The following is a 15457-nucleotide window of genomic DNA, read 5'->3' on the forward strand; positions in this document are numbered from 1 at the left end:
ACATATATACCCTGGCTCCTGAATCTCTCTCCCAACCCCCAACTATCCCAACCCTTAGGTCATCACAGAGCACCGAGTTGAGTTCCCTGTGCTATACAGCAGATTCCCGCTAGCTATCTATTCAGGTTTGTTTATTTAATAGTATGAAAGCAAAGCAAGCCTTAACATCTAAAAATAGACTGATTCAGTTATGGTTTATCCATATAGGCTATGAATACATTATGTCACAGAGGGATATTTATTAACATGAAAAGATGACCAGGTTATACTATTAACTGACAAAAGTAGATTACAAAACAAAATATACTGGCTGAGCTTGTGTCTGTAAGCATAAATGAATTAAAAAAAAAAAAAGACTAAAGGTTTAGCAAGATATTAAAAATAATGGACACTGAAGGTGAAATTATGAATTTTTAGCTTTTAATTTATTTCTTGATTGCTTTCTAGTTTTGAATGTTTCCATGTATCACTTTTGTAACAAGGAAAAATGCCATGTATATATACACATATATGGTATTTTTTCACATACATATGGCATTTTTTGTTTTATATGTAGTGTATTTCTATGGATTCAATGAATGGTAGTTTTGAAAAACAAAAATTACATAATTTATATATAGTGTATATATAATATATATTCTATACACACATACTGTTTTGTGAGTCCAGATAAAAGATGGATGGATGGATGGATGGATTAGATTAATCATAGAGGCATGATGGATCATAGACAAACTGTAGATTATATTGATTGACAGATGATGGATTCGATAAATAGCTTCAGCTGTGTCTGACTCTTTAGGACCCCTTAGACTATAGCCCACCAGGCTCCTCTGTACATGGGATTTTCCAGGAAGAATACTGGAATGGGTTGCCATGCCCTCCTCCAGGAGATCTTCCTGACCCAGTGATCAAACTCGTCTCTCTTAAGGCTCTTGCATTAGCAGGCGGGTTCGTTACCACTCGTGCCACCTGGGAAGATTAGATAGATAGATAAATAGATACTACTAGCGCCAGTCAGACGTGACTGAGCGACTTCACTTTTACTTTTCACTTTCGTGCATTGGAGAAGGAAATGGTAACCCACTCCAGTGTTCTTGCCTGGAGAATCCCAGGGACGGCGGAGCCTGCTGGGCTGCCTTCTCTGGGGTCGCACAGAGTCGGACGCGACTGAAGCGACTTAGCAGCAGCAGCAGCAGCAGCGCCACCTGGGAAGCTTAGATAGATAGATAGATAGATACCCAGGGGACATGCAGAACCAGATGTCTAGCAAGACAGTGTAATGAGCCCGACGCAGTATCATCAGTTACAGGTTAACTAAAACAAGCGAATGTCGTGGCAGCTGTGCCTGAGGCTTTTTTTCTCGGTCAGGTCGACGCCCACGGCAACATTCTCCTCAGTACCCTGGAGATCAGGAACGAGACGAGCGGCTCTGAAGTGCTCACGGGCGTGGGAGACCCCAAGACCACCATGTACTCCTACGACAGCGCCAGCATCCAGTACCGCAAGCCAATGAGCAGCCGTGAGGGGTACGGGCGCGCGCTGGACCGGCACGGCGCGCACAGCAAGGGGCGCATCCGCAGACGCGCCTCGCAGCTCAAAGTCAAAATCCCCGACTTGACTGACGTGAATTCCATAGACAAGTGGTCCCGAATGTTCTTCCCCATCACCTTTTCTCTTTTTAACGTCGTTTATTGGCTTTACTATGTACACTAAGGTCTGTCCCAATGGTTCCTAAACGACTTCTTTCCTCTTCTTTTGGTTTTTAACCCCACAGGTCCCTAGCAGCGATACTGCTGTGCTTTTTGAGGTAAGAGATTCAGCCATCCAATTGGTTTTCGGTCTTGCATATCAATTTTATTACTGCACCATGTTTACTTCAAAAAGAAACGAAAACTATTTTTTCCCAGTCTACTGTGGTCCAGGTTATTGGCTCTTTCAGAGCTTTGTTAATTGCCATGTTTACAAACACACACACACAAAGAGAGAAATCAGATAGGTAGATCTTTAGCAGTTCTAGTCGCCCTGGATTTTATTATTTTTTAAATGCAAGTGAAAAGAGGGCTTAGCTCTCGGTGTGCATGGCCTCCTGGTAAACTGTAACAATCTCATGCTGCCAAAAAACAATACAATTTCCAGGATCTCAGAAGAAAAAAAAACAAAGCCATTGATAAGTTACAGATTTCCAGGAAGAAGGGAAAACAAAAAGGAGCCCAGAAGAAGAAGGAAGATTCCTTTCCACTCTCCATCTTCCCCAGGTCCATTGTAGGAGTCCCTGCTCCACAGAGAAAGAGGGAGAGATAGGCAAGCTGGAACCCAGGTTATACAAACTCAGCCTGCCATCTTCACCCCACCTTTAAGCCGGATATTCTGAAAAATGCTTCTTTCTCAGACTTCCAGGGAGATTTTAAAAATTAACATGAGAATCCAACATGGTAGCCATTGGGAACATTTTTCTTCTCTTGTTAAGAATGAGTTTGGGGGGCAGTGACTAATTTTGTAAACTATTTCAAATGAGCAGCCCTGAACTTACTTCCTTAGCCTGGAATCACTTGACCTCATGCCATGAAGCTATGGCGTCACACTGTCCTAGTTCCTCCTTCAGAGATTAAGAGAAAGGGGGCTGGGGCAGGTGGGCTTTGAAGAAGGGAATGGTAAGAATTTTTGCTTGAGAAAAATATTGCCCTTTCCATGAGGAAGGCAAGACTTACATGCTGTGAAAAGGGTGCCTGGGCAGTTACCTGAACTGCCAAATCTTTAATCAAATAGTATATATTTATTTCTTAGCCTTCCAGAGAGCAGTATCTAATGGTGACAAGCTAGTTGCACAGCGCTAGTTTCTCAGCTAGCACAGTATGCCTCTGCTCTCTGAGCTCTGCATTCCAACACATGAAATGAATGCGTCAGGAAATGCACATATACCCACTTTAGTATCATTTCCCTTCAAGGCCAGATTTCTGTTTTAAAGAAAACCTTCAAAACAGCAAAACCACAGATAACAATATCACTGAGCCTTCAGACATTTACAACAGCCCCCAAATGACAGCCCTTCTCTACCATCATTACTGCTTCTGCCTTATCTCTGCTCATGGGTTACTTTGCTCATCATAGAAGGAGTATTCCCTCAAGAGCTCAACACACAATTCTAATCAAATCCAACCAACTACAGTTGAGATTCATCTCATTTATGTCAATAAAGCCTCATTATTTTTTTGCAGTGTGTGTTCAGCCTGAGTATGTATATAAGAATTCTATATATTCATTTCCAAGATTGAATGAAACCTAAAGTTGACAGACTAGTCATGAAGGCAATTTGGGACCTGATCTACGGATGTGGTACGAGTTGAGGTAATAATAGGGAGGTTTGCCTCATTTGATGACCTGGCTTTCTTCCTAAAGCTGATGAGGGCCCCTGTTTACAATAGCATCAGCTGCTAGAGATTATAATCTTAATTGAAAAGAGGAGGCTGAATTTGCACTGATAAATCCAAGGAGAGAGAGTTATAAAGTGTTCTTTTAGAAAGCAAGAGGAAAAGAGAACCCTCAAATAAAAAAACGGTTATGCTATAGATAATATATGTTAGTAAGAAAATAAAAACACTGCTTTAATTGGACAAATAATTTCAGTGGTTTCATGAGAAATGAATCAGGCATGGGGACCAAATTTCGTTTGTTTTCAGTTGTACAATCATAGTTCCCTGGTCTAGGAAATCTCCATCCTCTAGGGATGAAGCGATCCATTTCAGAACTCTGAGTAGTTAGTTCCTTGACAGGGTGATGTTTTTCCATAATGCAATGCCCAGAGTAGGATGTAGCCATACCAGTGATTGTAAGGTTAATATTCCCAATGACCACCCAGGAACCACCATGTAGTCATTTATTTAAAACACAGGAAGGAAGACTTTTGGCTGATACCTAACAGAAATGAATCATTTTGATGTAAAAACTCTTTTAAAAAGTGTTTAAGGATGAAATGCTAATTCAGAAATGAAGTATCTGTTGATCCATGTTCCATAGCAGAACAATTTCTCTGTATTTACTTGTGTGGCTCACTCTTCTTGGAAAAGATTGAGTAATTTATAATTTTATTATTATGATCTTGCCTTAAAAGTCTGAAGAATTTGATGCTTGTAGTTTTAGATGTAAAGCATCTCGGAGAGAAAAAGAACATTTTGAATTCTTATCTCTTATCCTTTGTAAAATGTAAAACTAGTAAGCCTGAATTCATTATCAGGCACAAAACGGTGTCACAGTATGCCCCTCTGGATATAGACAGGCACACAAGTAAGATACAAATCCTGTTAAATATCTCTGATTTTAGAGGAGATGACAGCCAGAAAAATTGAAAAGCTGCCCTATTGCTAATTAATAAACTCTGTCCCCACTTCCTTCATCTGGATACTTCCTAACCAAATCCTCTCCTCCTTGGCCCTCACCCTCTCTCTTTCCAGGCTGAACAGTACACAGAAAAATATTCTTCTCTGCCTGTCTGCCTTGTCTCACCCAAACTGATGGACATAAAACATAAAACTTGCTAGACTTTCTTAAGTACCCTCAAACTGGCCCCCATTCCTGAGAGATTCAGATCATTACCTTTTAGCTGTGTTACTGTTTAAAGTTTGTTTTCTTTTAGCCATGAAAATAGCCATAATCTCCTAAGTTATCCAAGTGGCAGTAGAGGCTAAATATTGCATGAACTCACTCTCTCATGCCACAGTCATGTCCAGGGGACCCCATGTTCACAAACTGTGATATAAACTGTCATAGACTCAAGCTGTGTGGACCCAGCAGAGATCTCATCATTCATTTGACAATGATGACTACACACTCATTTCTACCAGTCAAGTTTCTTGACTTAAAATACCAGGGGTGACACCTGCGTTACACTCACCAGCTTTGCGAGGCAAAGACCCAGGTAAAGACGTATTTTGGGCTTGAATTATCCAGGATTGTTGCCTCCATCCTCTCCATTGCCAAATAGAAACAGCAGACTGGTTGGTAATTCTGTTGACGAAATGATATGTGTTTTCATATATGCCATGTTTATTGTGCATTACAATCAATGAAGGATCTTGAAAACGCAAAGAGAAAATGTGGTGCAGAGAATAAAGTTTGGTTTATGGATCCAAGGATAGGCTTTCCTTAAAAAGCACTATGTACAATACACAGAAATGTTGACTAAATTCCATCTTTCTAAAATCAATGACTACTTTATAAATATTCATTTCAGAAAGAGCTCAATCAAAATTTGCCAAGTGAAACAAACAAACAAACTAAAAAAAAAGATCTCCAAGATTTCTTATATGGACCATTTTGAATAGTATTTTACAAAGGGTGATGTGCCACAGGTTGTTTTTTTTTTTCCTTTTCTGAACAAAATGTAATCAAATATTTATCCCAGGAGCTAGGGTAAAGAAATGGGCAAGCATTTGTTCATGTTGGTTCAATCAGCAGTTACTGGGATGAGGAGGACAGAAAAACAAACAAGATCAGATGCTTGAAAGCAAACAGTCAACACTGAGGTGAAGTTGTTAATGGAATGTAGAATATTATGTAAACTTCCTTGTAAATTCTGTACATAGTTCATTGAACTGTTCCTTGTGGTGTGGTGGTCCTCTGCTTCTGGGTGGATGTCTGAAAACTCTGAGCATTGTAAATAATGTCAGCTTAAAAGGCACTTGCTTTTTTTTTCATGAAGTGAAATGACTAGTGATTTGGGCCCAAACCAGAATCCTTTTAGCTCTTGCTCTTTCTCTGCCATTGTGTGTATGCAGTTGTATAATTCTGCCTGGTGTCTCTGATCACTGCCTCATGCTCCAACCCCACTGAAAGGGATTGGAGCTGCCAAGAAGGCTGCACCCCTATGGGCCTTGGGAATAGCACACCAGCAGAACCTTAGTGAGCCACTCCTGGAACTATGCCATGAAAAGTAGACGTGTGTTTATCATCCATGGCTACTCATATATTCAGATGCCGAATTACCCAAGCTCTTGAGGGAGTCAGGAATGGAAGATGTGCTCAAAATCCGCAGGGAATCCAAAGCTTCATTTGCACCAATAGCTTTAGCTTCTACCTTCTTTCCTTCCCAGAACTTTTAACAAGAATATAAATGGACGGATGGTTGATCAGGGTAAACAGTGAAATGTACAAATGATGGGAAGGAGAAAAGGAAGAGATAGCCAACAACATTGATAACACCAACTGGCTGACTCAAGCCTGAAAGATCCAGAGGTAACCACATCCCTGTTTTTGAAAGGTAAAAAGGAATACTGGTATAAATGGACTGGGTATTAAGACAAGTCTTTTTCAGCTGTTGTGTCAAAGTTATGTTTGGTATGTGCTAGTCAAATTTAAGAGAGAATCTGGTAATTAAATGTTCTCAGATATATTTCTCCCAAGTCCTGGTATTCTTGAAAAAGCCTTCAGAATGGTGGGATATTATGCCATAAGATGTGTTTCCATGCAAACTGGCAGTCCCATAAAGGGTGATGGTGTCTTCAGAAATTCCGAGCAAGGAGGGGCATAGCTTGGTTTCTTGGCAATATTTGAGGGCAAACAAGGTTTTTCTTCCAGGTAGGAATTTAGCAAGGCATGGCTTTTATTGCCAGCATTTTGAGTGCAAGGAGCTATTGTGAGACATTTTGGCTCCAAAATGTGCCACCTAGGATCCACCATCAATGGAGTAAGAAAAATGCCCTATTGAAACTAATCAAGTCCATTTCTAGGTCCAGAACACATTATGATTTTGCCTAAATCCTGCTTTTTCCAAATAACTGAAATCAACTGAACTGTCAGAAAACTGCATTATTAGAGGCTGCAATTTCACAAACATTTGAAAAGGAAATCCTTTTCCATAGACAAATTGCAAACTAGAAAATACTAAGTGCCTGTAAGGATAAGCATCATTTTGTGTTTGTTTTTATTCTTCCAAAGCAAGAATTCCCTTATTCAAACTGAAGAAGTCTAACAGTTCTTTGTTTTGTTTCATTTTTCCTACTTCAAAAGTTCTTGGTACATCAAGGGACTGGCAACCATTCCTAGTTGGCCTCTGTACTTTGCACACCCTAGAGCAATTAGCACTCATCACCAAGGCTTCAATAGGAATTAAGTGTGGGGAAAAAGGAAGTACGTTTCTGAATCAGTTGGATTAGAAGCCAAAGGATAAATAAGAGCAACCAGTATTGTAGTCTGACTCCTACTTCTCCCTGGGTTTCCTTTTGAAGAAAAGCAGGGAAGGGGGAACATTTTCTACTATAATTTTTTAGAGGTGAAATTTATTCAAATATAATATGTTTATGCATTTTGGAAGTCTGGCAATGAAAAGCAGATTACCTCTTTTGTGTCCATTCCTTCCTGGTGCCATTGCCATCATGCTGCATGCCTTAACCCAATGAAATCAGTTCATTTATTTTTCTTTTTTCATTTCCAAATCCTCATAAGCTGTCTTGTCAGTAAATAGCAGAAAGCTTAAGCTTCTTTGGACTTACACTGCAGATCTTCAATGAAATCTACAGAAACAATGAATGTTAATAATTTCCCCAAATTCTGACTCTTATTGCCTTTGACAGGGCTGTAGAGGTAGGCTACATAATCACAGCAGCCTCTCCTGAAATGCCTTGGATCATTTCTCTTTTCTGCTTTCCTGCCCCTTATATGCGGAGAAGGCAATGGCACCCCACTCCAGTACTCTTGCCTGGAAAGTCCCATGGATGGAGGAGCCTCGTAGGCTGCAGTCCATGGGGTCGCTAAAAGTCGGACACGACTGAGCGACTTCACTTTCACTTTTCACTTTCCTGCATTGGAGAAGGAAATGGCAACCCACTCCAGTGTTCTTGCCCGGAGAATCCCAGGGACAGGGGAGCCTGGTAGGCTGCCGTCTATGGGGTCGCACAGAGTTGGACACAACTGACGTGACTTAGCAACAGCAGCAGCCTCTTATATGAAGAGTACACATATTAACCTAAACCTTCTCTCTTACAGTTTAAAATAAACTGTAAATAAAAATCATTAGCTCAAACCTAGAAAAATTATCTACACCAAAGTTTGATGATAAGACCATCTCCTTACAGTTGTAATGTGGTGAATTCACACTATATCAATTTTTTTAGTATTTATTTATTTGGCTGCATTAGGTCTTAGTGGGCAGCACTCGGGATCACGCGATCTTCACTGTGGTACAGGGACTCGCTGGCTGTGGCACATGGACTCAGTAGTTGCGGCATGATGGCTTAGTTGCCCACAGGCATGTGGGATCTTAGTTCCTGGGGCAGGGATTGAACCCATGTCCTCTGCATTGCAAGGTGGCTTCTTAACCACTAGACTGCCAGGGAAGTCCCTGTATCAATTCTTTTACACCAAACTTGTTTATCCATGTACTTCTTCAGTCTTAATTGTACACCATTTAAAAATCTATTATTATTCCTCCCAGAATGTCTAAACATTTACATAGCATACCACCAGTTACAGGCTATTCTCTAGGAACTTGACCTACTTCCTCCCTTCTGTATCTGATTCCCGTTACAGATTTCCACTTCTATGTATTATCCTACCTTCAGCCTCCTAACAGATATTAAATATAGTTAGTAATTGGACAGGTCATATGCAAACCGTCTAAAGCGGCCTGATAAAATATGTAGAACATCTTTTTCCTCCAGACAACATTTCTACATTTTGAGAACAGAAAGTTCTCCAAAACACATACCAAGTGATGTGTAGCCTGACATTAAAAAGTTAAGCACAAATGAGCTGCATGCTGGGGAGAAGGAAATTATAATGAACAGAAAATACCTTGGAATTAGGATTTTGTGACCTTGACTTTATGCTGTCACTATTACAGCCCAGTTGTGTAACTTTGGACATATCACCAGATGACCTCCAATTCCCCTTCCAGAACTAAATTTCAAAGGGAATTTTAGGGAGGTGCATTTGTACAAGAGGTTACCAGAAAGTTATAGGAGTCCCATGGCCCCTGCTAACACAGCCCCACAAACTCAGTAATATTTCTTGTCTCATGTCTTTGGGAGTAAGCCATCTGGTGTAAAGTGAACTGAATTCAAAACTTGTTTATATTCCTCTAAATATATATATAGAGAGAATATACAGTTAAATTTTCAGGCAAGTGGCAAAAAAATATTTTATGATTTTAGTAGTGTTCTCCACTACAATATTGCCCTATCATAGCACTGGAGAGTCTCAGATAACATAAATCACCATGGTCTCTATTTTCAGATATCTGGAAGATGTTGACTCCTTAGACCATTCTTTCTAATTCAGTCAGGAAGTGGTCATGAAATGCCCCTCCTGAGTGGAAAAGCCAACTTCTAAGCAGCATCTGAGCAGAAATACTGTTACAGCGCCCATCAGTGTCCCTTCCCCTCCTAGACACCATCGCTGTCATGTAAGGGGAATAAGAAGATAGGGCTGAATTCTCAGGTGAGAAACAGCTGCTCATCTGTTGGAAAAGATTTCAGGTCTGTTATCCACTCTCTTTGCCCCACTTCTCCCACCTCTTCTCATCCCCCACTTAAACAATTAAATCTGCCAAATGTTTTAGGCACAGCCATGGCAAAAACTGAAAGTTTACTTACTGAATTGCAATCAGCATTTTAGCTATTCATATTTTTTAGAGCATGCATCGTCCCCATTCCAATCTCTAAACAAGATCCTCATTGAGCTTTCTGCACCGGGATGTTCTTAAGTTTTTCCCCCTATTTTATAAGATAACTTTCCACCTCTCAACTTCCCTGATTCTCCTGAGAGCCCCTGGCCATTCAAAACTGTTAAGACTGCCTAGAAATTCTTCCCTTCCATCATAGGCCAGTCTATGAAGGAGACAGTCTCTTTTTTGTAAAGTTAACTTAATATTCTGCCCCTCAACCTCATATACCCTATAAAAATTTCCTATGTGCAGGTGTACTCGTCACTGGGGCTTCCCAGGTGGCTCAGTGGTAAAGAATCTACCTGCCAAGCAGGAATTGTGGGTTCTATCCTTGGGTTGGGAAGATCCCCTGGAGACGGAAATGGCAACCCACTCCAGTATTCATGCCTGAACAATCCCATGGACAGGAGCCTGGCAGGCTACAGTCTATGGGGGTTGCAAAAGAATCAAACATGACTTAGGGACTAAATAACTACAACAACTCATTACTTCTCTTAAAGAAGTGGGCAAATACTACTTTTTCTGGTTTCCCTACTTTTTACCTAGAGATGGTTTCATATTTAATTTTATCTTTTTCAAAACAGAGAAGCAGTCCTAAATCTTCACATTTTCACCCAGTTGAGAGTAGTACTTATTAACATATATATCAATTAGAATTCATTCAGAAGCAAGTTAACAAAAGATACTAAAAGTAACTTTAGCAATCAAAATGTTATCTCATATAACAGTAAGTTAGAAGTAGGGTAGTTACTGGATTCATTGTTTCAATAGCCCAATGGTGTCATTTAGGACCCAAGTCTCTTCCCTAACCAGTTCTTCTTAACCCTGTATGTTATCAGCACCCATTATGGTTGCAAAGTAGCTACACTCATGCACTCATCTCAAGTGGAAGAAAATAGGAAAGCTCTGCTTTGGGTTTCTTTTTAAGAGCAAGGCCATCTTTCCCAAAACACTCCCCCAACAGTTTTCTCTTTTGTCCCATTGGCCAGGGTTAGAGTACACGCTTATTCCTGGACCAGTCTCTGGTAAAAGGAATGGGTTTATCACGACTGGTTTACAACATTAACCACCCCTGCTCCCACCCCCTACCCTACTCCCACCCCCTCACCACACCCCCGTCTGGTGCTTGGGGCAAAGGGGTGGGATGGAAAATATTTAACAAAAAGATGGAAGAATGGCTTTTGGCTAGATACCTAATGACTGTTACACATTGGTCTAAGGCATCAGAAAATACTTTCCCACCCACAATCTCCTAATATGACCTTCACTACAATGTTGTGAATATGATGACAATACCAGGATCTGGAAATAGAAGCTCAAATAAGCTAAGTGATTAACCCAAGATCTGATAACTAGTTACTGATGGAATTAGTATTCAACCTGTTTTTCTTGGCTCCAAAGGCAAAGATTTTTCCACTCACTACACTGTCTGGAATTAATCTTTTTACCATGATAATGCAGTTTGTGGGCAGTCCAAAGATAGTGGAGAATAGGGGAAAAGAGTAATTTCCCCTCTCAACAGCTCTATACTATGCCCAGTAAACATTCTTGCTCTTTTTTTAATCCTTCTCCTCCATCCTCCCTCCATCCCTCACACTAAAGCCTTTCATTATTCTCTTGAGGGAACATGCAGGACTAGTTTGTGCCACAACTAAGTAGCCTGAAGTGTGCCCATTTGCTTGAGATAGTGCCAGCATATAATTATTAATAGATCATTTCACTCTCAAAACTGTCCATTTAGATGAGCTATATAGTCATGCTAATTATGAGGTCTCATAATTCCCACATCTGGAGGATATGGGAAACATTAATGTTAACACTAACACCTTGGAGAAAATGTCCTGGCTCCCTATGAATCCTTCATTCATGATTGGCCTCAGTCTTCTTCATCACTCATGCTCATTTCTTTTCTCACCATTCCCCTTCCTCAGCTTCAAGCAAGCTAATCCTCAGGCTTTCCCTTCCTTTCCAAAGCAACAGTCACCTATCATCCCAAAATGTTCTCATTGCTGTGCTTGAATTTTTACATTTTGCCTTCAATGCCCAGATTTGCCTCCTCCCGGCTCCTCCCTTATGTTGGAGTATGAATCGGGCCAACATCATCCTACCATCTGTCCTACCGCCTGTCCATGGTAGAGTCTGTACCTACTTATTTAATAACTTATGTTGCTAAATGCAGCCATAGAGAAGCACATTTCCATAATGGATGTTACTTCAGGATTATATACAATACCTGTGAGACACGTGTCACCTACACCCTCCCCCAAGTTATTTTTAGTCCCATAGAGCCTATGTCTACAACCTCTAAATGGATTTTTTTTAATGCAGTCAAAATTGCAATTGAATCCATGTTAGGGTCTGTGCCAAGTTGTCATTGAGATTTTTTTCATTGCTTATGACTATACACATCCTAACACCACCATTCTCGATCCTGCCAGCCTAGCAGATCTTGACTTCCTAGGCTAATTACTGCTGCTTTTCCTTTATGGAAAAAGAATTTTTATTCAGAGTTTCATTTTCCCCTAATTTACCCAAGGCTGGCTTATTAAAATCTTTGAATTTAGATTCTATGAGGTGTTTACTCTTGAAGCTGGGACTATACTGCATAACCAGAACATTCCGATGTGAATTCTAGAGAATCCTCCCAGAGTATGGCATACCAAATTCCAAGAAATAAATAGAAGGTTTAAAACTGTCTAAGGGGGATGGACAGTTCTTGACATGCACCACTGTCCCTCAAGACTGCATAAAATAGATATGCAGAGAAATACCTTTTCTGCCCCTCTCAACTGTTAACTTCCCTGGTCTCCTGTTACATATAGTATTTACTTATTTGCATAAAAATACATCTTCAAGCCTTACCTCAGAGTGGCAACCAGCCATCCCAGTTTTACAAGATAATGTATTTTTTCACTTGATATTTCCCCAATTACATTGAATTGCAGCATATCCGCTTTTTTTTTAAGCTAATCAATTTCATGTTAATATGTTTCCTACATTTTTGAAATACTCACTGGATAAAGCTTGAACTATTTTGTATTTTGCAACAATGTCCCCGAGACACTTAGGGTTAAGTCCCTTGATGATGAATATATTCATTGACTATGTTGCTCAACTCATTATTTTAGAGAGGATCAATAACTCCCTTGATAAAAATAAAGTGGCATTCTTACAAAGTCAAGATTGCATGAGGGTTTTGGAAATCCCAAATGATATTAATGTTTACAGGGACTTTTTTTTTATATATCTTTAAGTAAGCTTTTTGTTTTTGACCACCAGACAGCATTTTGTGCCATTGTGATGGAATCCTATTAACTAATGTGAAATAATGTGTCATGTCATTTAAAAGGTTAATGAAAATGTAAAGTGGAAGCTTTAATACTGTCTCAATACAAATAAAACTGTTTTTGAGAGAAACTCATCTGGGTTAGGGTGGCTTGCTTGAAAATTCTCCTGGCTGTCGGTCATCTCTGAATAATTATTTCACTCCTCTGATTTTAACCAAGGAAACTCAACTTGAGGCAAAGGTCTTTATATGATGATTCAAGAGGTTTAGGAAAGCAGGACTCACTAGGGTAAAGACTGTGAAAATTACTATCTTGCCAGCAATGGAACACCTCTTTGGCTACCACCCTACCTAAAACTTGATTGAATCCAAACATGAGCTGAACTTTCCTGCTATTTTAATTCACAGCACACTGTACTACATAACTGGATCTTTCAAAAGCAGGTGCTACATGTATACAGAAAGAAATGCATACCTTCTGTTGCCTCTCAAAATCCATTATGCTAAACTCACCAAATATGTTAGAATATGTTAAATGTTTTGATCCTTGTGTTTTTTCAGTCTCCACTAATCATTTTGCTGAATTGTCTACTACCCTCCTATTGAACAGGAATTAGCTAATTCATTTCTTGAATGGCATTACAGTTCTTGTAAATAACCTCTTTGTCCATCTCTATTTTTCAGCTGGCAGAACTTTAATTACAAAGGTATATAAATTATACTATTTTAATGTTCTTTTGGTCTTTCGACATAAGCATTTGCTTTCATACATAAGCAGATATTTTGTATACCTACCAGACCACTAAAAAGCTAAATGGCAAGAATGAGTATTTCTGGAAACTTATAAAAATTTTAATGCAATGAGACAGGTTTAACCAATGCCAAGAAAGAAAAGGTAGACTCCTTACTTTTATAATTCAACTTTCTATTTTGTATCAGTATATGCTGTATTTTCTGACTGAAACTGCTGTTCTAATGAAACTTGTGATTTTCTGTAGTTTGCTTTATACATTTGAAACCAAACTTTCATACAGTGTGCTTGATTGTATACCCTTTCTGTTAGGGATTTGATTAAATATCGTAACCATTTCCTTAATTCCTTTTTACATGCTTAAAGTATTTGACGTTAGGCTGTCTCAAAAATGATCTCTGGACAAAATCCATGAAGCCTGTAGACTGTGATTTATACACATGGAAGAAATAGGTTTTCCTCTTAGCAGTGAATCAGTGACTAAGAAGCGGTTCAGTGTCTTCTGATTCCTGACCCTTCTACCCTTCATGGCCTTTTTTCTATTCATCACTCATTGAGTAATCGTGTATTCTTCTAAAATGCAAACTCAACTTCATGCAATCAGGTATGGACACAAGAAATGCTTGTGCTCTCGATTTCAGGACTAACAGTCTCATACCCTAGCTGCCACGGGACTGTAGTTTACTCAATATTTTGTTAATAATGTGGCTTTGCTATAAAATAAGTTGCTGTTTGCTTTGCTTTGGTACTACAAGGTTTTCAATGTTGCAGCAAATGAAAGGAAGAAACCATGTTTGAAGGCTGGTGTCAAAAACCATCAGCTATACTTAACAAAAGCCGTCGTGCAGCTTCTGAAATGTAGTTTACTGCTGTAAATATGTACAATTTATGTTAGCCTGTTAATTCCTAAAACACAAATAAAACTTTTTTTATTAAAAATGCCTACATATAAAAAGTTTACTTTGTACTGTTTAAAAACATGCAAGATTTCAGGCATATCTTTTTATAATCCTTAAAAATGTTTTGAATTCTGAATCTATTGTTTAGGAGCTTTTATTATAAAATTTAATACAAAACAAAATCCCTTTATTTGGAAGAAATTATTTGCAGTATTATCCAACAATTGGGGAAAAAATACCAGCACTTTTCCAGGAGTTTATTTCTATACCACTTTGATTTTTTTTTTAATATTCTTTAAGATAACATGCCTTACAAACATTTGAACATATGAAGTGTTTATATATTAGGGAACTAAAAAGAAGAAATGAAGTTTCCTTGTATTTAAAAAATGATGCCTAAAATGAATTTTAATAGCATCCATTTGTGAGGTGCATTATGTCATTTTTCTTTTAAAAATCTCCACTGTAAATAAGAATAGTAGAGTCGGCCTATTTGTCAGTCTTTCCTAATTTGAAGACTTCCAACCTCTGAACTCATTCTCTCCCTTCACAAATAATAATATGTTGACAATAAAATAATGAACTGACAAAAGGTGTGAAGCTCATTTATCTATTAATTGGTGATTAGTAGAATAGCTTTTCAGTAAGAGTCTAAATTCCAGCCTAGAGATAGATGGCTTTAACTTCCATCCAGCAAAAACTGAACATCTGCACTTGTATCATCAGAGATTTGACCTGCAGAGTAACAGGGTTTGGACATTCAACACTTCGCTACTATTTCCCGAAGATGATGTAATACAACGGGAGAAATAAATGGCCATCCAGTTTTAAACTAGAAAATAACAAGCATATATGTAACATGT

General features: G+C 39.0%; 1 protein-coding gene across 1 annotated transcript in view; it reads left to right on the plus strand.

The window, feature by feature from the left end:
- Positions 1–15155, plus strand: part of GABRB1 (gamma-aminobutyric acid type A receptor subunit beta1) — a 469841-nt gene extending 454686 nt beyond the window's left edge. Inside the window, exon 9 of the mRNA XM_070372349.1 lies at positions 1372–15155. Within this exon, the coding sequence (XP_070228450.1) occupies positions 1372–1716 (345 nt within the window). The 3' untranslated portion in view covers positions 1717–15155. The remainder of the gene's footprint in view (positions 1–1371) is intronic.
- The last annotated feature ends 302 nt before the right edge of the window (positions 15156–15457 follow it).

This window comes from Bos mutus, chromosome 6, assembly GCF_027580195.1.
Source record: "Bos mutus isolate GX-2022 chromosome 6, NWIPB_WYAK_1.1, whole genome shotgun sequence".
Classification (NCBI taxonomy): domain Eukaryota; kingdom Metazoa; phylum Chordata; class Mammalia; order Artiodactyla; family Bovidae; genus Bos; species Bos mutus.